The following is a 26,289-nucleotide window of genomic DNA, read 5'->3' as shown; positions in this document are numbered from 1 at the left end:
CTGTCTTTGGACCCTACACTTGAGGAATTCTAAGCCATACAGACTGATTCTTTTCATTTAATAAGTCGGTGCCTCCAACTAAGGTCAGAGCAAATTCAAACTGTAAGGCCTCCACTAGTTTTCCTGGCTTTCCAGCAGGGCCGTGGCCTTGTAGAAACAGCCAGAAAAGCTGTGGCACCATTGAACACCTCTCTCCGGACGCTGCCTACCACACAGAATCTCATCGAGTCCCTCTTCACTCTGGCCACTTATAGTTCACTGGTGTTTACTGTGGGGCACACAGTAGAGAGGGGGGGCCCATATGTGAAGTCCAGAGCCTCTGAGGTTCCCAAAGCCCCTGTCAGCGCTCCTTGAGCTGTAACAAATGAAGGCATTTTCTCAGTTGAGGTTCGCTCCTTTCAGATAACTCCAGCATGTGTCAAGTTGACACAAAACCACACAGCGCAGTCCTCATGGCCCAACCAACTTTCTTTTTCTTTAAGTGTCTTGCTCCATCCATTTTCCTCTGGCATGACAAATGACACACAGCCCAGCTGGAGAGGAAGGCCTGCAGTTACTGGGTCTCCAGCCTCCCTTTGTTCCAGCCTCCTCTTCAAGCCCTGCTTCCCAGACTGTGGCCCAACTCTGAGAAAGTCCAGCAGCCTTTCCCCAGCACCACAGATCCTCAGTCCTGCAACTCCTCGCTCCACATGGTCCTGCTCGCCTCTTCTCCCAGATCTTGTCATTGGCAAGCATGGCTTTGGGGCTGCAGTGACAGGACTCGGATCCTGACAATACTCAGCCATGTGGCTGCAGGCATATCTCATAGCCTCGTAGAGCCTCAATCTTCTTATCTTTAAACCTGGGTATGAAGAATGGCTCGATCTCTAAACTTCTGAGGAAGTTGGAAGAAAGAGCTGCGCACAACCTTGAACCCCAGGGGCACCCACAATGATGTAGCTCAGGGCCACTCCCAACCCCTCAGCATTATGGCCCATGGGGACCTAGCACACTGCAATCCAAGGACACCAGAGCACTGCAGCCCAGGAGCACCCAGCATGCCACAGTCTGGTGATGCCATTACTGATTAAGGGAATGGGAGGCATAAGACAAAGACATAAAAAACATGAGACCTGTCATATGAAGGTGACAGCACTGGTACCCAGTATTTTTTTTTTAAAGAATCCTTTATCTGAAGCTCTTCTTACAGACAAGTATCTTTACAGGGTAATGATTATATGACTGAGTAGCAGCCCAGCCCTTGATGGCAGACACCTGTGTTAGCCTGATGCTAAGCTGCTGGACCACTGATTTGGATCAGCAAATGTCCCTAAACATCTGAAGATCTGTTTCTGGAGATCTACTGAAGAATGTGCCCTATTGGAGGACTCTACTATAAACCTGCCACACACCTTCCCACAGAGACCCTGCTGGACGGTTATGTCAGCTTGGCACAGCTGACGTCATCTGAGAGAAGGGAGCCTCAATTAAGAAAAAGCCTCAGATCAGGCTGTAGGCAAGCTTGTAGTACAATTTCTTAATTCATGATATTTGGGGAAGAGCCCAATTATGGATGGTGTCACTCGTAGGCTGGTGGTCCCGGGTTTTATAAGACAGCAGACCAAGCAAGCCAGAGGAGCCTAAGTAAGCAGCATCCCTCCTGGCCTCTGCATCAGCTCCTGCCTTCCAGGTTTCTGCCCTGTTTGAGCTCCTGTCCTGACTTCCTTTAATAATGCGCTACATGTGGAAGTGTGAGCCAAATAACCCCTCCCTTTCCTCCACAACTTGCTTTTGTCGTGGTGTTTCAGCACAGCGATAGAAACCCTAACCAAGACGTACTGACCACAGCGGTCCCTCATGTGCTTCATGCTGCTGTGACAGCAACTTCATCAATATGACTCTCAGGTAAAAAGCAGAAAAGGCAAGCTTAGACTCCAAGGAGAAGTGCACATCTGAGACACTCAGCAGACAGTCACCTTCCCTGGTGTCTGGCTGTCCTGAACAGACAACATAAAACACGCTTGATTCCCAAGGCAGCACAAAACACATCAAGTAGTTTATTACTAACTGCTCTGATCATGCACAATAACAGATTAGAATCACAGGGTTAAATCAACATATTAAAATAATCTCATGCACTCAGAGGGCAGAGTCAGGTAGATCTCTGTGAGTTCAAGCCAGCCTGGTCTATGTGGCTGGTTTGAGGCCAGGTACACAGTAAGATCCTGCCTCAACAAAGACAACAACAGCAATCACTCCATTCGTTTCTCTCCACCTTATAAACTGTGGTCCTGGAAAACTTGAAAGTGTGTAAAATTCCTACCTGCTGTTTCAGTGGGCAGGAGACAGGCCTTGGCCTCCAATCAGCCAGGAGCTAATGTGTCTCCTTTCTTCAGAATTGCAGATTCTGAGAGGGGTTGTTGTTGGTCCAGTGTGTGCTCAGTCTGTCTTTCAATAACACTGAGTCTTCAGAGCCCAAGGGGACTCACTAGCTCAGTCAGACAGACCCAGACCCTTTCCTCTGTGAGCCCTTCAACTACCAAGAGCTCAGGACAGCCTGCTCCACGCAGAGCACAAAGCTACAGTTCACTCCACAGCCCCAGCATCCCAGAGCAAAAGAGTAGCTGAGAAGGACAGGTCAGGGCTGCCCTGCCCTGGGGTGCAGAAAGCCCCTTGTCTGTGTCCTAGCAGCACTGAGTCAGAAGGACTCACAAGTAGTCCCTTTCTTTTTGATAACTCCTTTAATCCTCACTCTAATGAGGTGGGTGCCATCACCCCGGGACAGGAGTTACTGGCAGGTCGGGTCACAAAGCTTGCTTACAGTCACAAAGCAAGGGCTGGCTACAGTGAGAATGGAACCCTTTCTGTCAGACTCCTGAGCCCGCATTGGGCTTTGCAGCCATACTCCGAAGTCTCTTCCTGATGGGTACAAAAGAGTCTGTGCCCTACTCTGTGCCAGCAGACCACTTAAAACTAGAAACATGGCCTTGCCCTGCAGGATCATTCTCTTCACAGAAGACATGCTTGACAGATATGCTTTCAGGATTTTCTGCTAAAGATAAATTTCCAGAAAAGTATTCATCCAAACTTGGGTTCCCTTTACAAAGGGTATATTTATGATTGCTGATCAGAGCCAAGCAAGATGGTGGCACTTGTAGTCCTGGCTACTCAGGAGGCTGAGTTGGTAATGCTTGAGTTCACAAGTTCAAGACCAACCTATGCAATAAAGTAAGATCCCAAATAAAAAAGAACTGTCAATCAGGACCATGTGCCATGAACATAATTGTCAAGGATGGCAACCAAACTAAATCTCTATCTTCAAATCAGATAGACCCATGGTCACCTCCAACTCTTCTCCATGCTTGGACAGGTCACATGCAACCAAGGGGGCCATGCTAGCAGGGGTACCTCTCATGCTGCTAGCTCCCTTGAACAGGATTTCCATCCCAACCCACAGCATGTCCATTGTGAACCATCAGGATTGGGCTTGCCCCCAGAAGAAGGGCCAAGTTCTCCAAGGTCATTGGGACCTCCTCTGTCACCTTCTACCCCATTTGCCTAAATTGTCTGTGTGTTCTGCTTTCATCACCGCTCAGAATGGAAGATGCTTCTCTGTCAGGCCATTATTTCTATAAGGAACACAACACTTAGTGAGTCAGCCAACAGGGGACACCTGTATCCTTTGGAGGCATGACATTCAACACCTCAATTATGCTGACCCCAGTTTCCCCCACAAAGCACCCAGGTTGACACCTCAGAACGGGAGGAAAGCCAGCATTAGTTTCCAGCCTTGGTTCCCCCAAGAGCCACCCAGCAGCATAGAGAGCCCTTACAACCCTGTCTTGGTTAGCTTCTCAGCTGAACAAAATGCTGGAGAAAGGGCAACCTAAACACACTCACAGTTCTGAAGACAGAAGCACAAGATCAAGATGCCAGTCCATTTGGGGTTGGTGAGGCCCGTGCCTCTGCCCAAGACCTCTGCTATGTCTTCATGTGTACAAAGCAGACCATCCCTGCTATCTCTTGTTTACATGGGCACTCATCCCAAGACCTCATCTAAGCCTCATCACCCCCCCATAGGTCCCACCACTGGCACCATCATAAGGAAAGGTTGAATTTCAAGGAGCAGAATCACAGTGAAGACCATTAATGTCTGAATCCCACAGCAAGTATGATTATGTAAAGGATCTAAAACACAGACCAACAAAACAGGAGCGGCTCATGGGTCTGGCAGACTCAGATGCTTCTCTTCAAGTGTGGCTGCCTGTGTGCTGCTCTCTCCTGTAGGTGCTACCACAATGCCCTTCCCAAAGTCAGGAAGCAATGGATCTCCTACTGATAGGTCATGATGCCCTCACCTGGCTACATTCTTACATCCTCTGGCACACATTTCTGGAGTAGACTGAGAGGAACAGACATCCATAGAGAATGGCACACAAATGCCCAGGTAGCTCTGGTCAGAGGAAACCCAGTTGCCACCAATGGGCAAATCATATGTCACACATATAGTTACAGAAGAAGAAGTAGTACCTATAAAGTGACATGTGATGCCTCCAAGTCTTGAGAGGTAAAAGGAAGACAGAGTCCAGCAATGGGCATTCTGGAATTGGAAACTCAGACTGGCAGAACCTCAGTCTACCCCAGGGAAGCAGGCAGGATAGCCACACCCTGGATCTAGAGGCACAAGGTATCAATGTGCAAAACCATACCAACAAGCACTTCAAGTTAAAGCACTTGGGCCCAACGAGGTCTAATATACAGCAGGCCTCTTCACTCCCTGGCAGTCGCCCTGGCAGCAGGAAGACCCAAGGGGCTCCTGGACTACCCTCAAGATTGGTATCACCAACTCCAGAACCCCTGCTCTAAGCCAGAGACCTTTGCCTCGTGCCTGTATGGCTCTTGACAAGGCACTTCTGTAACCTCAGCCAAAGACAATCTGAGAGCAAAGGAGGCTAACTTTAGCATATACATAGACGCATGGCACATGGCACCCTGAACCAGCTGCATCCAGATCAGACCCCAGTGACAAGATTGTTCCCAGGGCCTTCCTTCTCTATCCCCTCCCACTGCCCCTGACCAATAGGCTCCTCTTGTACTTCACAGAAGACCATAGCACTGGCTTCCCTCACCTCTGCCTGTGGTATACTGTGAAAATGCATTGCCTCCTACTCTAGACCAGGCTCTGACCCAGAACTTAAGAGTGATTCCTGCCTCTGTGGAATGAGGCTAGGTTATGTGGTGTGTTTTAAAGACTGGGGAAGCTATGCATGGTAGTACAGGCCTATAACCCCAGATACTGGGGAGCCCAAAGCCTGCCTCGCCATACAGCCTGGGTAATTTAGTAGGATGCACCTCAAACTTTGATAATGATGATGATGACAACAATGATGATGAAGAAGAAGAGTGGTAGAGGGAAGATTTTTAAAGAGAAAGGGGGGATGGGAATGGGCTATAGCTCAGTGGTAGAACACACACCGCACATATGTGAAGCTTGAGATTTAATTCCCATATATAAAATGAAAGGAGGACAAAGAGGGCACAGGGAGCTGGACACAGGGAAGGGAGTTTCTGTGAGACCTTAAGGATGAGCTGAGGCCCCAGTTTTTCCCCAGGCTGCTCTGTGAAGACTATAAAAAAGGGAGGTAGAGGAAGAAGCAGAAGGCCAGTGCCTCTGACCAGGATGAGGGCTGATAACACGAATGGAGTGGCGAGGCTGGGGTAATAGAACTCAGATGACACAAGGACCCTGAGAGTGAAAAAGGATGGGAGGAACACCCCCCGGACTCCACAACTGAAGATAAAAGTGAGGGCGAAGGGCTGCATCAGCACAGGAGACTGCAGAACCAGCCAGCAAGGGTGTGTGAGATGTGACACCCATGAGATGCAAGGGGTCAAGAGACCTAAGGGGCACTAGGTCACTCCAGAAGCTGGAAACAGGGTTGGGAAGAAAAGGAAAGATGCAAACAGCGTAACAATCCAGGGAGCCCCAAGCATCCTCAGAGAATTTCAAAAGGAGTGAGGACATCAAAATATATAAAGGCAGCCTGCATCCTGGGCACTGTGGCATGCTGGGCACTGTGGCATCCTGGCAACAGAGGGACACCTGAGGGACAGAGGAGTATGGAGTGCACAAGTATGCAGCTAACCTCAGTCTGGACATCTATTTGGAATCCCCCTCCCCAGTGGACTCCTCAAAGAACCCAGGCAGCCCAGCAGGGTGGCATTTCTACTCCACAGTGCTATCACTCGTCACAGCGCCTGACAGGCATGTCACATGTTCCGAGCCTGACTTCTATCAAAGGCATGGATTCCAAACAGAGCAACTGTACATATTTGCATCAAGCCTCAGCATAAACATGTCCTCGTGTGAGCTAGGTAAACAGCAGCAGGCCCCTCCTAAGAACTACATAGTACTGCAAATCAAAGAATTAAACCCAATAGATCCATACATTAGCCCTCAGGTTCAATAGCTTCCCATCAGCTGATAACCACAACAAAACACATGAGCTTTTGAGAATAATTCGTCCCTAAACCATACCTCCCCACCTCTGATTTCTTTTCATCTTTTAACACTGTTTTCATGAAGAACTGTTCCCAATTATGATGGAAGTCTAACTTCGGGGGTTTTCTTTCTTGAATATACTTTTAATATTGTATGTAAGAAATTTTTACCTGCCAGGCATGATGGTACACAACTTTAATCCCAGCACTCAGGAGGCAGGTGGATTTCTGAGTTCCAAGCCAGCCTTGTCTACAGAGAGTTCCAGGACAGTCAGGACTATACAGAGAAACCCTGTCTCAAAAAAACAAAAAGAAAAACAGAAAAAAAAAGAAAGAAAGAAAGAAAGAAAGAAAGAAAGAAAGAAAGAAAGAAAGAAAGGAAGGAAGGAAGAAAGAAAGGAAGAAGGAAAAGGAAATCCTTATCTAGCCTAGGATGGCAAAGGTCTTCTTTAAAAACTTCCTTCTAGAAGCTTCATGAGCCTAAGTTTTGCATTTGCTCTAGGGCCTGAATGGGGTCAGTCTCTGTATGCAGCCGCGAGCGAGCGAGGACTGACATTTAGCTCTGTGACTCATGGTGAGTCTACGTCAGTCACAGTACAAAGTGTGCACTTTACAGGTGCATTCACACCTGCCTGAGCAGCTGCCTCGCTCGGTGCACACAGGCCAGGCCACGGCTCTAAAATCTGAATTCTGCATTGCTGCTGCTCACCCGTTCACATCTCCGGGGCTCCTCGCCATCTCTGCCGTCGCGCCCATCTGTACCTCCACGGCTATCAACATGTCTAGACTACTGCAGCTTTATCATACTTCCTGAAACCAGAACTGAGCCCTCAAAGCTTGTTTTGCTTCAAACTGTTTGGCTCTTATAGTTCCTTTCCTTGTCTATATATTTTTAGAACCATATTTTAACTTGTAGAAAAAAATGCTGCTAAGAAACTTTTTTAAGACAGGGTCTCATTATGCAGTCCAGGCTGTTCTCAAACTCATGATCCTCCTGCCTCAGCTACCCAAGTGAAGACATTACAGGCATGCACTACATACCTGTCTTCTGCTGAGATTTTTATCACAACTACATTAGATTAGTAGTATGTCAGATGATGGAGAATTAACACTGACAGAATTCACACCTTCTAATCCACAAATGTAGCATCTCTCGAGTTCTTCATAGTCTTTATTCTTGCATTGATGTTACATAGCTTTTCAGTAGATAGATAGATAGATAGATAGATAGATAGATAGATAGATAGATAGATAGATAGATTATAATATATATATATATATTGAGGCTTGGATCTGATTGCCCCTAGGGATGAGGGAATCCTCACATACATCAAGTAATGCTATGTAACATTGCCCCCAAGTTATCCCTGATTGGTCAATAAAAATGCCTATAGCCTGTAGCTGGACAGAACAGAGGTAGGCAGAGCTTCAGTTCCCAGGCTTGGAGTCTGAAGCTCCGTGAGGGAGTAGAAGGTAAAAAAGAGAGAAGACACCATTGAGTAAGTGGATCGTGAGAACATAGTCATGAGGGCTGGCTAGTCAGAGTAAAAACAGCCCAGGAGAAACATGGCAAGTTATAACTCGGGGTTATTCATGGGGAAGTAGATACTAAGAGCTTACAGGACAGATATCTGCCCAGCTCCAGTGCTTTAAGGCTATTATAAATACAAAGGTTGTGTCTTTTATCTGGGAACTAAATGATCAAAGGCGGTGTAGAAACCCTTGATTAATTTTAACTACAACATATATTGACATTACATTAGATTTTACCCAGGTATTTCATTTTAGAATGCTAATGCTTTCCCTAAAGCTAAATTTATAGTTGTTTGTAGCTACTGAAAACATGTTTTCACACAGGTCTTGCGGTTGAAAACTAAATACATTCAGTTAGTGGCAGAGCAGCCAGTCTGTAATCTTCATGATTTTCCAGGCAGTCAGCAATGTCTCCTGCCAGCACAGGGTTTGTTCCTTCTCTGATTTCATCCTTGCCGCACTGCAGTGCATGGCCCTTCAACACCATGAGAAGAGCAACAGCACCCCCTGCTCCAGCCTTCAGTAACAAGTCGTGCTGTCGCCATTAGTAGATACACGTGAACTGGGGGGAGGGGTGGCAATGATCCCCACAGCTCTGCACACGTTGGTTTCTATGCATTCTATGTTTTCTATCTATCTGCCATGTCTCACTATGTATGTAGCCTTTGGCTGGCCTGAACTCACTGTACATCAAGCTAACCTCAAACCCATTGAGACTCATCGGCCTCTGCCTCGCAAGCACATGGATTAAAGGTGTGCACCACCACACCTGGCTGTTTTCTCCTTTGCCGAAGATTTTTAATCAAATGCACTACAGAATTATTTTTCTGCATCTATTGAGACAAATACAGTTTTTCTTCTTCAGTCAACATAGTAAATGATAGTCACTGATGCTCAAATGTTAAGCCAGCTTTGAATTTCTAAGTCTTTATACATTAACCACTATATAAACACTTGACTCTCTACATCCATGGTTCTACAAACATGGATTCAATCAACCACAGACTGAAAATACCTGGGGAAAAACTGCCTCTGGACTGTGCATAAACAGACATTTTTCTTGCTGCTATTCTCTAAACAATACAATAACTACTTACACAGTGTCTACATTGTGTTAGATATTAAGTGTGTGGAAAGATATATAAGAATTCTATGCAATATTGGGCTACTTCATAGAGGGGACCTGAGCATCTACTGATTATTTGGGTATCTGTAGGATGTATCAGAACCCATCTCCCCACAGATATGGAGGACAAATTGTATCATCCCTATGCATATGTGAGAATGTTCATATTTATAGCTTTGTTTTTCTCAGTTTTTTAAATAGAATAACTTCCTACTAACTATATGACAATTTCATACATGTACGCAATGCATCTTGATCATATGCTCCCCCAACTCTCCCTCCACTGCCTCCAGGCATCCCCCAAAGTCCCCTCCCTGTTTCATGTCTTTTTGCTTACTAATCCACAGAGTCTAATTAGTGCCTGTTGGAGTGTTGATGGATCTCACTGACCGGGTCTTGTGTAACCAGTCATAGATGCAGTTGATGGGCACTATGGCCATGCCAGCCCCTAAGACAGTATCTCCCAGCACTCCTCCCCACTGTCCAGCTCTTACAGTCTTTCTGACCCTCTTCTGTGACATTTGCTGATCCCTGGGGGTGAAAAATGATGATGTCCCAGCTAGGGCTGAGCGCTCACTGGACACAGTCTCACCACTCTGACCAGCTACAGCTCAGCAGTAACTGCTGACCACTGCAGAGAGAAACTTCTCAGGCTAGTGCCGAGGGTATCAGATTACAAGACATCGTTTTGATGTACGGAACCTTTAAGGGCTGTTGTGCTTGTCTTCAGGGTGGATACTGAGATGTGTTTTTCTTTTTCTTTCTTTTTTGGGGGGTACTCAATGGGTTATATTTGTAATATGTGTATATATACAAATACATATATTACACAATAATAATCACTGAAAGACAAAGGCATGACTTTAAGGGAGTATAGTGAGGGGACAATGGAAGGGCTTAGAGGGAGAAAGGGAAGGGAAATGCTAACCTCAAAAATCAAATAGCTGGAGAGATGGCTCAGTGGTTAAGAGCACCGACTGCTCTTCCAGAGGTCCTGAGTTCAAATCCCAGCAACCACATCGTGGCTCACAATTATCTGTAATGAGGTCTGATGCCCTCTTCTGGCTTGCAGGTATACATGCAGGCAGAAAGCTGTGTAATAAAGCTGTATACATAATAAATAAACAAATATTTTTATAAAATAAAATAAAGAATATGAACACATTTCCAATAGGTGTGAGAAACTTTTCTTGGGAAAATGGAACACACGCCTGTCTATTCACCGCAGACAGAGACCACTTAACAACCAGAAGTATGGATACTACCAAATCCAACTTGGTGACACAATGTGGTTTTAGGAACTTATGTAAAGAAAATGGGTGAAGGGTTACTCATAGGAGCAGAAGTGACCTAAAGACAGATGCATCACCAAAGAGATGTGTTTTTCTTATCATGTAATGTCTGTCTACTTTGGGTGCCAGGATAATTAGTGTTCATGCCACAGGCTGCGTTGGGAAGCATCAACTGTGACTCAGTTTTCTTGGAAAGTTCCTGTAACACTGTTACTGCCTCTTGCTGAAATGTTGGACAGAACTCACCAGGGAAGCCATCTGGACCTGGAGAAATATATGAGCAAAATTTTAATCTAATGAGTACAGGGCCAAACTCATTTACTATGGGGCCACATTCATTTACTGCCTCTAGAGTAAACACTGATATGATATTTTTCCAAGAATTTGCTCATTTCGTATAAAACTTCAGATCTGCTGGCATGGAGGTGACATTGCTATTCCCTGTATCGTCTTACTTCCTATAGGATTGAAGTGTAACATTCCATTCTGTATTCTGACACTTTTCATTTCCTCGTCCATCTTCAGAAGCTAGGTACAAAGAACAAAGTGAGGCAGAGTAACAAAAGAAACAGCAAAATCAATGAAAAGGGAAAGTGGGCAACAGTCAGTGAGCACACGGAGTACAGCCATGACAGAAAGTGAACAGAGTACAGCCTCCACAGACAGTGAGCACAGCCTCCACAGGCAGTGAGCACAGCCTCCACACACAGTGAGCACAGCCTCCACACGCAGTGAGCACAGCCTCCACACGCAGTGAGCACAGCCTCCACACGCAGTGAGCACAGCCTCCACACGCAGTGAGCACAGCCTCCACAGGCAGTGAGCACAGCCTCCACACGCAGTGAGCACAGCCTCCACAGGCAGTGAGCACAGCCTCCACAGGCAGTGAGCACAGCCTCCACAGGCAGTGAGCACAGCCTCCACACGCAGTGAGCACAGCCTCCACACGCAGTGAGCACAGCCTCCACACGCAGTGAGCACAGCCTCCACACGCAGTGAGCACAGCCTCCACACGCAGTGAGCACAGCCTCCACACGCAGTGAGCACAGCCTCCACACGCAGTGAGCACAGCCTCCACACGCAGTGAGCACAGCCTCCACACACAGTGAGCACAGCCTCCACAGACAGTGAGCACAGCCTCCACAGGCAGTGAGCACAGCCTCCACAGAGAGTGAGCACAGACTCCACAGAGAGTGAGCACAGACTCCACAGACAGTGAGCATAGTGAGCACAGCCTCCACAGGCAGTGAGCACAGCCTCCACAGACAGTGAGCACAGACTCCACAGACAGTGAGCACAGACTCCACAGACAGTGAGCATAGTGAGCACAGCCTCCACACACAGTGAGCACAGCCTCCACAGACAGTGAGCACAGCCTCCACAGACAGTGAGCACAGACTCCACAGACAGTGAGCACAGCCTCCACACACAGTGAGCACAGCCTCCACACACAGTGAGCACAGACTCCACAGACAGTGAACACAGCCTCCACACACAGTGAGCACAGTGAGCACAGCCTCCACAGACAGTGAGCACAGTGAGCACAGCCTCCACAGACAGTGAGCACAGCCTCCACAGGCAGTGAGCACAGCCTCCACAGACAGTGAGCACAGCCTCCACAGACAGTGAGCACAGCCTCCACAGACAGTGAGCACAGCCTCCACACACAGTGAGCACAGCCTCCACACACAGTGAGCACAGACTCCACACACGGTGAGCACAGCCTCCACAGACAGTGAGCACAGTGAGCACAGCCTCCACAGACAGTGAGCACAGCCTCCACAGGCAGTGAGCACAGTGAGCACAGCCTCCACAGACAGTGAGCACAGCCTCCACACACAGTGAGCACAGCCTCCACAGACAGTGAGCACAGCCTCCACAGACAGTGAGCACAGCCTCCACACACAGTGAGCACAGACTCCACACACGGTGAGCACAGCCTCCACACACAGTGAGCACAGCCTCCACACACAGTGAGCACAGCCTCCACAGACAGTGAACACAGCCTCCAGAGACAGTGAGCACAGCCTCCACACACAGTGAGCACAGCCTCCACACACAGTGAGCACAGTGAGCACAGCCTCCACAGACAGTGAGCACAGCCTCCACAGGCAGTGAGCACAGTGAGCACAGCCTCCACAGACAGTGAGCACAGCCTCCATAGGCAGTGAGCACAGTGAGCACAGCCTCCACACACAGTGAGCACAGCCTCCACAGACACTGAACACAGCCTCCACAGACAGTGAGCACAGCCTCCACACACAGTGAGCACAGCCTCCACACACAGTGAGCACAGCCTCCACAGACAGTGAGCACAGCCTCCACAGGCAGTGAGCACAGCCTCCACAGGCAATGAGCACAGCCTCCACACACAGTGAGCACAGCCTCCACACACAGTGAACACAGCCTCCACACGCAGTGAGCACAGCCTCCACAGACAGTAAACACAGCCTCCACACACAGTAAACACAGCCTCCACACACAGTGAGCACAGTGAGCACAGCCTCCACACGCAGTGAGCACAGCCTCCACAGACAGTAAACACAGCCTCCACACACAGTGAGCACAGTGAGCACAGCCTCCACAGACAGTGAACACAGCCTCCACAGACAGTGAACACAGCCTCCACACACAGTGAGCACAGCCTCCACACACAGTGAGCACAGCCTCCACACGCAGTGAGCACAGCCTCCACAGGCAGTGAACACAGCCTCCACAGGCAGTGAGCACAGCCTCCACAGACAGTGAACACAGCCTCCACACACAGTGAGCACAGTGAGCACAGCCTCCACACACAGTGAACACAGCCTCCACAGGCAGTGAGCACAGCCTCCACACACGGTGAGCACAGTGAGCACAGCCTCCACACACAGTGAACACAGCCTCCACACACAGTGAGCACAGCCTCCACACACAGTGAGCACAGCCTCCACACACAGTGAGCACAGCCTCCACACACAGTGAGCACAGCCTCCACACACAGTGAGCACAGACTCCACAGACAGTGAGCACAGCCTCCACACACGGTGAGCACAGCCTCCACACACAGTGAGCACAGACTCCACAGACAGTGAGCACAGCCTCCACACACAGTGAGCACAGCCTCCACACACGGTGAGCACAGCCTCCACACACAATGAGCACAGACTCCACAGTGAGCACAGCCTCCACACACGGTGAGCACAGCCTCCACAGGCAGTGAGCACAGCCTCCACAGACAGTGAGCACAGCCTCCACACACGGTGAGCACAGCCTCCACACACAGTGAGCACAGCTCTACAGCAGCTCCTTCAGAGTGGCCAACACCAGCAGCCCTGAGTCACCCTAACAGTCAGTTTTTCTTATTTCAGGCCATGCTCTCCCATCTTCACCTGCTCAGTAGTTTGTGACTGGCTATGACATTCTCTTTAACAGAATCAGTTGTTGGATGCTGCTTTGGAAATTCTCTTATTACAAGCTAAGTGAGCAGAGTGTTCCCCTTGCCTGTTCCTCCCACGGGGACCACTCTTCAAGGTTGTGTGCTGTCTAGTGCTTGAAGCCAGGTTGTACATAAACTGGCAACTGTTCTTCAGTGTTAGCTGGACACAGATATACGCCTCATCACATGGATCTTAAAACGCCTATAAGGAAAGACCATGCAAGACTTGCTAGGGCAAAGGCTTAGCATCTGTTTAGACACCTCTTGTAATCTCACCTTCACTGTCTGTAAGCTGTTTTACAAGTCTGTACATTTAAAGCTATAGCAGTACACACAGCCCATGATCACAGAAAGGCCTGCTGCAGGATGCAGGAAGGATGTTCATGATGACTGTCCTGCTATAAATACTGGCCACCTTCACGTATATTAAGCTAGTTAACTTCAGAGCTGCCAAGGGAAGAACCTGTGTACCCTGGCAGAACGTAGCAGAGAAAGTATTTCTTCAAGCTTTTTTGAACTTCCCCTTCCTTTCACACACACACACACACACACACACACACACACACACACACACACACACACAAACACACACACACACACACCCCATCCCCTCCCTTCAAGGGAAGAACCTGTGTACCCTGGCAGAACGTAGCAGAGAAAGTATTTCTTCAAGCTTTTTTGAACTTCCCCTTCCCTTCACACACACATACACACACACACACACACACACACACACACACACACACACACACACACACACCATCCCCTCCCTTCTTTATGCTAGTCAGGCAGATGCTTAGGCACACCAACACACAAGGCATGAGGCCTCTTGAAAGCACAACACTAAAGTATACTAGCTTTGTCAATGACAAGGTTGAAGCTAATTTTCTAGCTGCCCCACCTGCAAGGCTGAAAGAATCAAAATCAACACAAGCCTGGCAAGGGCTCCTTCTAACCTCTCAAGTCTCAGTCTCTGCTGGAGGCTGTCTACAACTACACCACAGAAAAGGCTCCTCACTCTCACCATGATGCATGGATACTCAAGAGAGGGAGGGCAGTGTGTGTCCTCTTCCTGCTGCTGTCTCCCAGATGCATGAAGTTCATATGAATGAATGGTGAATGAATGAATGAATGAATGAATGAATGAGTGAATGAATGAGTGGGCTGAGGCAATGGCTCTGAAATTTCCTGCAGAGCATACATGAAGCACTATAATTGCACATGACTTGCTAAAATATGTAGGAGAGGCTTCCTTCTCCCCAATTGTCGTCCTCAGCATACATTTGGAGCACAAACTGCAAGCTCATTCCCGCTTTCTTCCCATCAAGGGTGAGGAGCAAGGCCTGACCTAATTATAAGAGCCTTGCTGAACAGCCAGTGCAGAGTAAGGGAAAACATGCAAGACCAGCAAGACCCCTAAGATCAGAACTGAGGGCCACCTTGGAAGGCAGGTACCCAGAAGACATTAATCAGACAGACACACTGCAAGCCAGACCAAGCTCCGGTCACACAGCTTCTGTACTGGCTTTCTCCGGTGAGAACCCCCCAAACAAAGCTCATAGGCACCATCTCTATGCTCTCAAGTCTAGCTCCCAATTCACAGTTATGGCTTTGTATGGTGGGCACCCTGGAGCACAGCTGACCAATAAGTACTATCCTCACGTACCCAGGCCTAGCTCCCACCTGCTCTTGTCACTGCTAGAGAAGAACTTTCAGTCATAGCTTCCATGCTCACACACAGATATCCTGCCATGGCCTTACAGGAGCCTACCACTTTACTACTTCATTCCTCCATCTATCACTAAGAAACCAGGAGTCAGAGGGCCTGGTGAGCCAGCTGGGATCCCTGCATCTCCCACCCAATTAAATGCCCAGGACTGGCATAGATGGCCATTTTCCACAAGCCAATCCCTATTCCCAGACAGCAAGACCAAGACTCTTCTGCAGGGGAGGCAAGCTCAGGCAGGATCCTCCTTCACATACATATAATGTCAGCTATACAGGACACCAGCAAATATGAGACTAGAGTTCCAGGAAAGCCCTCCATGCTGTCCTCCATGTCTCTCCCATACCCCAAGCCATTTCCTCTATCAATCTCACCAAAGAATGCTGGGAACTCTGCTCCTTGTATAGAGATACATAGGGCAATCCCAGATATGACTCTCCCTGCATCAATCACTCCTAGAACTGGTTTACAATCCAGTAAACCATTCTCTACTGTGGCCATTGGCCCACACCAAGGTCCAATCAGCCCCATGGTTTAACCTAAGAACATGCACGTACCATCCAGGACTATGAGAACAAGAAGAATACATGCCCAACACCTTGTGATTATCCACACAAACACATGAGCTCATTAAACAATCTCAAGACCACACCATACCATCCCCACCTTGAAGCCTAGGAAACAGGTTCATGGCGCCCAGGCCCTGGACCCAATTAGCCCCCATCATCTAAGACCATGGTGACAAGGCTCTCCTCTGCTCACTTATAGAGACTGTCTTCTGACAGAGGCCTCTACATTCACTTACTACCAGACCCTTCCATGGCAGGTCTCTGCCCCACCTCTTACTACCTGAGGCCTTCTAGGCAGGACCCCTGTTCTTCATTGCCCCTGACCTTTCCATGACAAGGTTCTCACCAGCCCCTCATTAAATCAAGCCATTCTATGACAAAACCCATCCCCCTACTACCTCAGTTCCTTCAATGGTAAGGTCTGCCCTGCCCCTCACTATCTCAGGCTATTCCCTGGCTATCAATTCCTTATCTGAACCAACCCCAAGTATACTCAGGGCCTTTCCTTCATTGGCCTTAAATATATGCCAAGAATCTGCCTTACATCCCTAACTAAAACCAAGTATAATACCTGAACAATGTGGGTTCATAAATGCAAGATTAAGAGTGAATGACCCCACCTCCAAATACCTAGCAAACATATACGGTGGCCAGCAAGAGAGCAGAACTGCCAAGTATTGTGTGGGATGAAAAGATTCAGCCCCAGAAGACCCGCATCATTGTACCCAGGATGGGTGGCATATACTGTGACCCCCTGACCCTGACCCTACCCAGCCTGCACCCCCAGCATGCTGCAGAGCTACAGGCAGGTCTGTGGCATAGGCGCAGGGGTATCTGTAATTCCCCGCCTCTTTGCCTCCTACATGACTTGGGCTCCACTCTTGTCCTCCTCCACCCAACAAACAAACAAGGCTCAGAGAATTAAATACTACAGTTCTAGCATAACCCTGTGAAAACTACGTGGGAACTTCTGTATACACACAGCATGCCTTGCCGTCCTCTGGGCTGTGGTCACTCACCCAGTTACCTTGGTTTACCCTTCTTGGCTGCTTAGCCCTTCTCGTCCTCCAGGTCTGCATAGCATCTGCTCAGAGATCTGTCACCCACCCAAAGCCAACTGTAGAACCAGGTGGCTGCTTACTGTGCTACACCACCCTCCTACTGGGATGCACTAGGAGACTGCTGCCTATCTACTCAAAGTGACACCCCCAAGATCTTCCCACCCGCACCTGCAGCAGGCCCTGTGTGGTCATGCCATCAGTATGGGTCAGTCGAAGCTTCATGCTGCACCTAGGGGAACTTTCCTGAAAAGCACTACAGAGTGCCCTCCTCAAAGAGGTACCCTCAAATAGACCCCTGTGTACTATTTCCCTCCCTGCCAGGAGAGAGCCAGAGAGCAAAATGTCAATCATTAGGAGATGGTAACAATTGTTTCCTAGGACTGACCTGGTGGCATCCACTCCTGCCCTCCACATGGACAAGATGTAACCTTTGCATAAAAACACCACAACAGAGATACTCACAGCCCAAGTGGCTACAGGAAAGTGCTGGCTCAGAGCCTCTTACCTGGTAAAATTCCCGAAGCCAGTTCTTCTGCAGGTTTTCTGGCTGTAAATTAAGAGAAAAGGGGGAAATTAGAGCACAGCCACAACCACAAACAGAGAGCAGAGGCTCCAGTAAGGAGAGCTGAGGGCTGACCTTACCGGGAGAGGGAGGAGGGGAAGAGGAGACATGCATGGGACCTCTAACAATAAGGGGTCTGTACTCCTGAGAGGAAGACCATCCACACACGGTCTGGCTGGCCTCTGTGAGCTGCCCTGAGCAATCCTCACTTAGCCAGAGGCAGGGACACAGTACCTATGATCCACTCCACATCCTTGGTCTGTCGCCAGCTGGGGTTGTAGGAAGGAAGACAGAAACAGCATCATATATCTGTTTCCAAAGGCAACAAGCCACTCCACAGTGCCACATAAGCATGCACTTCGAACATCATGGGGCTCTTCTGTGAGCTGAGGCAGAGGAAGGTGTTGTGAGGGGTATTTGGGGAATCAGTCACAATGCTTAGAACTTTCAGGAAACAAAGTGCAGACAGAAAAACCCATGCCATGTATGTACATGTGCTCTCAAACAGGAAGCAGGACCAGAAGAGGCAAGTGTCAATCATGGCAAGCCCTGTTCAGGGAAGCAGGAAGGAACTGTGGCCACAAAAAGGCTCCTGAACCCTGAACGTGCTCCTTTACGTGGTGTCAGTCAGATGTCGTGGGTAGACCTTGGTCAAAACTTGGCATGGGGGAAGACAGCCAGTAGCCCATGAGCAGATCAGTGCTACCCTAAGAATGTCAAAGCCATTCAACAATGAAAAGGTACTCTGCACTCTGAAGTATATACTTAATTAAAATTGCAAAAGCTATAAACACAATGTTATGTATATTTGTCTGTCTGTTGGTTGATGGTTTTTCACACGGCATTCCTCTGTCACTGAAACTGAAGTCTGCCCAGGTCATCTCAGATAGGCAGAAGAACACCCAGAAGCTAGGCTCAGAGGAGCAACACCCACAGAGCCACAGAGAGGTCCTAAATCACTCCAGCACTTTGCCCACTGAGTGTCTTGAAGATCATGGAGATAGAACTAATTAAAGATGGGAAAAAACTAGCAAGGAACAAGAGCATCATAGAGCAAACAAGGAGCACAAGGAGACTCTACCAAGCCTCAAACACATGCCTTATCTCCTAGTGAGTTTCCCAGCACAGGAGACACTGCCTCCTCATCCTGTCCTCACAGAAGGCAGCAATAGGGCACTACAAAGACAAGCCAGAGTGGGGCCGGGCATGAACAGAAGAGCCCAGCATCAACCTAGAGGCTCAGCATCATGTGCCGCAAAGGAAATGCCAATCCAAAGCCACGGAGTATCCTGGTATAATGGAGCACACTGTAATCCTAGCACTGGGAAGCAGAGGCAGGAGGGTCGCTGCAAGTGTGACAGCAGCCTGGTCTACAAACCGACTTCTAGCCTACATAGGTAGAGCCAGTCCTTAAAGTAAGTAAGTAAGTAAGTAACTAACTAACTAACTAACTAACCAACCAGACTGTCAAGACAGATGATACCATAGTTAGGACACTAGGACAGTGTCCGAGAAAAGGATAGCAAACAGAAACCCTCCACACTGCTGGAGGCAGCAGCCTGGCTGCTCTTTGAAATCTGGACCACCATTTAACCAACAACTCACTTCTTCAAATAGTCTCCAGATAAGTAAAAATGCATTCCACATGGAACCTTATGTTGACAGCAGACAAAAGGCAGAGACACGGCTGAATGCCCACAATCAAAGAGCACAGGAAATGGGGCATGTGCACACAGAGGAAAAGCTCAGCAGGTTTGATCCCCAGGTCTCACAGACTCTCTAAGCCGAGGTAGAAGAAGCTAAGTCATGGAAGGTAGGCCCTGCCCAGGCCTCTGAAGGTCTGTGGAGGGTGAGGGTTATCAGCAGGGGATAAAGCAAGGGGCAGTGTAGCCCCCAGAACTTCTTAGTGCAAGAGGCCACTGCATGGCCTTCAAGGTAGCCACTGTCCAGGGCAGTGACTCTGGGGCCACCAGTTCCAGCACATGGGCCACTAACACAGCCAGGATTTCCACCTGCAGCACCCTTTCATTCTCATTGTGAAGGCTCTGGACTCCCTGTCAGCACTGCAAGCATCCTTAAGTATTAGAAGTAGGACTTACTTCTTGAAACAAATGTCAAACCCATTAACCAAGTCCGCAGGCTAATCACAGGCAAAGCCCAACTATGCTCCCAGCTCCTGCCACCTGGTCCAAGAGCACCCACCCAGGTAAGTTTTGCAAAGGAGCTTCATGGTGCTTAGCTTTCCTAACCTGGGCCTTCCCTGTGCTTACAGTCAGGGGACACTGGCACAAGGCCACTCAACAATCCTCTCCAAGCCGCTTGTCATGGGGCTACAACCCACATAGTCCCCATCTTTCCAGTACTTCTACATCTCACACCAGGACATGGATGTCATGAGGTTTCAGAACAAGAAAATCAGACCCTTACAAGAGAACAAGAGAAAGTCATACTTCAGGACAAGCCAGCAGCGATGGCTTGAACCGAGCAAGGACAAGGGAAGCCTGGGCTCCAGACTCAGTTCTTTTTATTTCGTTAACACCTGAGCACTTGTCACTCCTCTACTACCTCTACAGAAGCTAACTGAGGAACTAGCTGAAGGGTGCATTCCCCAGCCTGGGACATATATTATAGTACTGGCCTCTCCTGTCACTTACACACATAAGCTTTGCACTGTAACAGCAGCACTGAGAGACACCTGCCTAGGAACATAAAGTGGGAGGGTACCAGGTCTTCCACAATCCTGGGGTGCCAGGGACTTTCAGGGTGACATATGTGTGTCCATGTCTCATGACCACTCTGCTGCCTAGGCATGGACTGGGCACAGCTGGGTGCTAACAAGGTACACCTTTAGGCCTGAGACCCCCTCACTGTCTCCTGCCTGTGTAGATAAAGACACACTTTTCAACTTCCATGGAAACCAGCTGAGGCCTCCACACCCTGCACCTTCCCCTGACGCATGAACCTTAGTACCTCACTATCCACAGAAGTCATTCCCAACACGTTCTCCCCATCTGAACATCACCTTTCTTCATATTCTCATATGAACACAAAACCACCAGAAAGAAGGGGAAGGAGAGAAGCCGTGGCAGGACAATATGGCGGGTGACGTTAAGATTCCAGTTGTACCTTTACAGGTTGTTATGAATGTTTTTAAGGGATGGATGTGTATTGGGCTTTGTATGTTTAGGTGGGCAATTATATATTATCAATTGGGTCAAAGGTTATCGTGTTCTGTGTTCTTTTATGTGATGGTTTGAGTGTAGGAAAGTGTGAAGTGGCTAGAGAGTCTGGGCCGCCACAGAATTGGGATGTGCACTTCTGGCATGGAAACCTGACTTGGGAACTAGATAGGTAGAGAGGTTGCTGCCAGACTCAGAGAGAGGCCTTCAGCAGTGTGATATATAGGATGGAGCAAAGCAGGTGAGACGCTTTGCTGACTGAGAATTAAGATATCTAGCAGATATCTTGGGGCACCGTGGTGCCGGATCTAGTGGGGATAAAAGACAACCATACTTTTTTAATTTTTATATTTTTATAACAACAGATGGAGAACCAACACAATGGGCAAGAATCCACTAGTAGTCCTAAGAGTTGAGAGAAAGTTTTAATTTCTAAGTAAGAGGAGGCCAAGAGCCATGTTAAGTCATGTGATATCTTAAGCGTGGGGGAATTTAAACAAAGAGACAGGGAAGCAGCCTGGACTGGCAGACTGTAGGTCCCAGGCTGTGTGATAAGTAATGGCAGATCAGAGAGTTAAAGACTAAAAGCTGCTTTTTAAAGAAAGTTGTTTAGAAAGTCTTTCAGGATACTCATATTCCTTCTAACGTGGGCTCCACAGGAATTTTGGGTTGAAATCCTAGTTAGACAAGCTACTTCTTAATGACAGGTATTATCCAAAGGTGATTAAGTTTTTAGAAACAAGAGAGTAAAGAGATTACCTGAATCACGTGGGGATTTTCACCCACAGTTCAGAACTTAGGGGAAAATTAGTCACTAACTCCAAGTAGAGAGTTGTGATAAATGTCTGTAACACCAGGCAGAGTGAATACAGACATATATTATAGAAGTTATTAAGGTTAAATAAAAATCTGTGGCTCCAGGTAGAGAGCCTAACAGATGGATATATTTTAGGTTAAAGTCCTGGTTTGATACGTTGCTTATTGGTATTAGAACTGATAGAAGGTGTTTAGTTTGTTTTATGAATTACCCCGCTAAAGGCCATATGGCTCGTTGATGCCGGCTAGCGAGGGTTTGTGGTTACTTTTGATATTTACCACAACAGGAAGCTCAGATTCTCTTAACGTGGACTCCACGGGAATGTTGGGTTTATTTCCTGATATCACAGAGTACAAAAGCCTATCAGGCTCATTGTTTAGCTTACTTCCTTTTTTAAAAATTGTTTAATTCTCATAATGGGTGTGACTTTGAGTTTTGTAGTTATATTATTACCGTGGGAGAGAGTGCAAGATATAAGCTTTTCTGGTTACAGACTAAGGAACACAGTATTTTGGGAGAAAGATTTTGTCTTTGTGTTTTTCAAAAGTGTGATTAGGCTCTGGAAACCTCACAGAGTCATACTGATCAGATTTGATAGAGGTAGACCACCTGAAAAAATTGATTCAGGAGAATCAAACAAGATATCTCAATTCTAATCTTTTGTCTTGAAAGTTGTATTTTGCAGTGTGCCTACTTAGATTCCTGGTCTCAAGGACTTTCAGCTGGGTTCAGTCAGGACACATCGGCTACAGCATTTGCTTCATTTTTTTCTACCCCGTACCCCCAAGGATACCTTAACACCCATGTACAGCTTGAAGAAGTTATGGAAGAGTCATCACCCCAATTCATTGGACTTTTGGGGGGCTGAAAGTGGTTATTCTAAAGCTGTTTTTATGAGGAATTTAAAATTGGTTGTAATTTAACAGGGAGGAATTAGCTAGATTGAGTTGCACAGTCATAATCTCATTTGGTAACTAAGCTAAAATCATATCTTTGTTTTGGAATAGAATTTATTTGTCAAAAAAAGTTTAAAAGTACAAGATTTAGAGCCAGTCCTTCTATTGATGTCATTACAAACTTCTGAGCTGATTACACATTTGAGTAAAGGGCCAAATAGCAAACTCATGGCTCTGACTTTGTGAGAGAACTTTCAAGATAGTATTAAGATATAAAGACAACAGTCCAGATTGTCTTATATTGATGGTTTTCAAAGATGTCAGAAATCCACAAAATTTGAGATGTAAAGTTATTTATCTTTTGTTGAGACATATCTGCTCCTAACAGTTTCCCTTTGGTGGATTTAATGAAGAATTTGAACATCTCTACCTCTAGGTGAGGCAATACTTTGTGGCTAGGCAGCCACTAGACAAAACTGCCTATTTCATCTGCACACTAATACTGTCCAGAAAAGGACAAATTATGCAGAATAGTTGACGGATAAACTCTGCCAAGACAGGGTGATCAGCCCTTCAAATCTGCATTTCAACAGTCTGTCAGTTGATTTTGGGCCAGAAGGCTGAAGACTTGCGCTCACATGTTATTAACAGGGGACTGTGCTAGCGGAGATTTGTCTCTACAATCTCTCAGTTCTGGAAGCTGTGTTAGGCTCCCTATGTGTATAGATATTTGGTCATTCTCAGATTTCTGGTGGGGTTGAAGACTGATTATTGTCTCATAGCCCATCAGGCTGTTTAACTCTGAAAATACATATTTTATTGGATAGTTATCAGATAGAAAACAAGCTAGCCAAGATATAATATAGATTTTAAGCCTTTCTTGAGCTGGAATGGGTAACTAAATGTTCTGTTTAACTGATAAAGTGTTGGACTGGATGTTAGATATATTTTATGCTTTTAATTACAAAATGATAATAGTTGTACTCAGCTTATATTTGAGAGAAAAGGGTTTTTTTAAATTAGACAAAAAGGGTGAAATGTGAGATGATGTCATTACGTAGGTGAAGGCAGATACAAGACAGAAGGAGGCCTATCATTGGACAAAAAGGAAGGATGGGTGGGAGAAAAGTTTGAAGGAAGAGGAGGAGACTGGAACGGAAAGGAGGAAGAGACAGGAGGGACAGGGAGAGAAGCTGTGGCAGGACAATATGGCGGGTGACGTTAAGATTCCACGCTGCACCTTTACAGGTTGTTATGAATGTTTTTAAGGGATGGATGGTACTGGGCTTTGTATGTTTAGGTGGGCAATTATATCTTATCAATTGAGTCAAAAGAAGGAGGAGGAGGAGGAGGAGGGGGAGGAGGGGGAGGAAGAGGAGGAGGAAGAGGAGGAAGAGGAGGAGAAGGAGGAGGAGGAGGAGGAGGGGGAGGAGGAGGAGGAGGAGGAGGAGGAGGAGGAGGAGGGAAAGGAAGGCAACAGCTGAATCTGCTGCCATGACATCCCCATTGGCCCACGCCAACCCAACATTCTTTGGTCTGGCTCACAACAAGAAGTCAACTGTGGACAATCTGGATGGACACTCACCTCAGCTGCTGTGCTAGTGCAATACCTGTCTCATCTGGAAATGGATCAGAACCAGGGTGCCAGAGAGCCAGTTTGCAGCCTGTACAGAACCTGACATGCCTCTCCAAAGTGGCCCTGCTCAGGGTCTTGCTCAAGGCTACATGGCCATGGCCATGAGAGCATGTGCTGGCGCCTCTGGAAGTGCTTCAGGACTGCAAGCCCCTCCAACTTAGTTTTTGCGTCACACTCATGTTTAAATCATTAATCTGAATTTCTCCTGCTTTCACCATGGGTCCACAAGAACTACAAAACAGCGCCAAGAGGGTGCTTTAGACAAGGGTAATCTGTCTACTGTTTATCAGAAGCACTCACAGCTGTGGAGGATTAGATGGCACTCTAACTACATGACTGAAAATACTCCATGGGGAGAAGATAATCTCAAGAACAAGGTCAGCACCATGAGGCACAAGAGTGCCCACCAGGCTCCCCTGGCCAGCCCTCCCTGGGTCCTCTTGAACTGCATGCTCACTGCCCTGACCTCACACGCACCCAACTCTTCCTGCATTCATTCATACTCTTGAAGCCTCCACACTCAGTGTCATGCCTGCTGACTCTCACACACACTCACTCTCTCTCACACATGCTCACTGTCTCTCACACACACTCATTCTCTCACATACACTCACTTTTTTGTTGTTGTTGTTGGTGGTGGTGGTGGTGGTGGTTTGTTTGTTTGTTTGTTTGTTTTTTGGGGTTGTTTTGGTTTGTTTTTGTTTTGTTTTATTTTGTTTTTGGAGACAGGGTTTCTCCATATAGACCTGGCTGTCCTAGAACTCACTCTGTAGACCAGGCTGGCCTCTGCCTCCTGAGTGCTGGGATTAAAGGTGTGTGCCATCACTGCCCAGCCTACATGCTCACTCCTACAGGCTCTACATTTATTTATGCCCATCCTCACCTGTACCTATACTCAAACACTCACCTGTGCTCACTCTCAGGTTCCACACTCACCCGTGCTCACACTCTTATTGGCTCCATACCCACCTGTGCCCACACTCACTCTCTCAGGCTCCACACCCACCCATGTCCACACTCACACTGTCTCACCTACCCAGACATTTGTTCTCTCATACACTACCACACACTTGTCTCTCGCAGACCACCACACTCACTCCCACGGCCCTGCCCTAAGGGTGACCAGGACTGTAGTGGTGCCCATTCCTCAGCTCTTCATGGCTCTGCCCACATGCAACCCATCCCCATGTGCTGTGCTTTCACCATCAAGAGGCTGGGACCGTGCTGACAACACTGCTCAGCCCCAAGCTGCTGCATTTCCTCCTCCAAAGTATCTCCTTGTTGCCCTTCCCTCTTAGGCTTTGCCCCTGCCACAGCCAGGGCAGTCTGCAGTACCTCTCACCCCTCAGTAAAAGACCTCCAGACCTTCAGAGCCACCTAGCAGAACTCCTGACCCTCTACCCATACCATACAGAGTAGACCCTTCCTTCTCTGGTGTCGGGGCTTCTACATTTTGTCCTCAGAGTCTTCCAAGCCCAACACTGCTACCATGCATGGCCACAGGCCGCCTCCTCCCAGCATGCCCTTCCTGGGTCACTAAGGCTCCCCAACCAACAGTAAATCCTAAGCTCCTATTTTCCATCCTTTCAAGCAAGCTACACGATAGTCCCACCCTGCCTTCCCTCAGAGACTGTCACCTCCTAGCCCTACGAGTTTCTTCCTAGCCCGACCTGAAATGTAAAACTCCGTATGACAGTGATGTCAACCATCATCAGGTTCTGAGACACAGAAAGCCAAACAGCTAGACCAAGAAATGGCTGTAACTGAAACAACAGAAAATAAAATGGAGCAACCTCTCCTTGACAACCATAACAGTCAAGACAGGGATGAAAACACCAAGACAAATGCATGAGGCAGAAAACTGCAGAGCAAATACCAGATCAAGAATTCTTGAAGGGGAGGGAAAACCAACCAGGCCAGAGAGAAGACGGTGACCCTGGAGTAGGAAGATGGCGTAGCCAGCCCTGAGCAATTCAGCACAAAGCCTCCCAAGA

General features: G+C 47.7%; 1 protein-coding gene across 4 annotated transcripts in view; it reads right to left on the bottom strand.

Annotated features, from left to right (window-relative positions):
• Positions 1–26,289, bottom strand: part of Inpp5a (inositol polyphosphate-5-phosphatase A) — a 184,426-nt gene that overhangs the window by 104,621 nt on the left and 53,516 nt on the right. For all 4 annotated transcript variants that reach the window (XM_087577269.1, NM_001108923.2, XM_087577273.1 and 1 more), the window contains 1 exon segment: positions 17,711–17,752. In XM_087577269.1, coding sequence (XP_087433395.1) covers positions 17,711–17,752 — 42 coding nt within the window.

The sequence above is a fragment of the Rattus norvegicus genome, chromosome 1, assembly GCF_021556685.1.
Source record: "Rattus norvegicus strain SHRSP/BbbUtx chromosome 1, alternate assembly SHRSP_T2T, whole genome shotgun sequence".
Taxonomy (NCBI): Eukaryota; Metazoa; Chordata; class Mammalia; order Rodentia; family Muridae; genus Rattus; species Rattus norvegicus.
The sequence above is the reverse complement of the archived record's forward strand: the minus strand, read 5'-3'. Positions and strand labels throughout refer to the sequence as shown.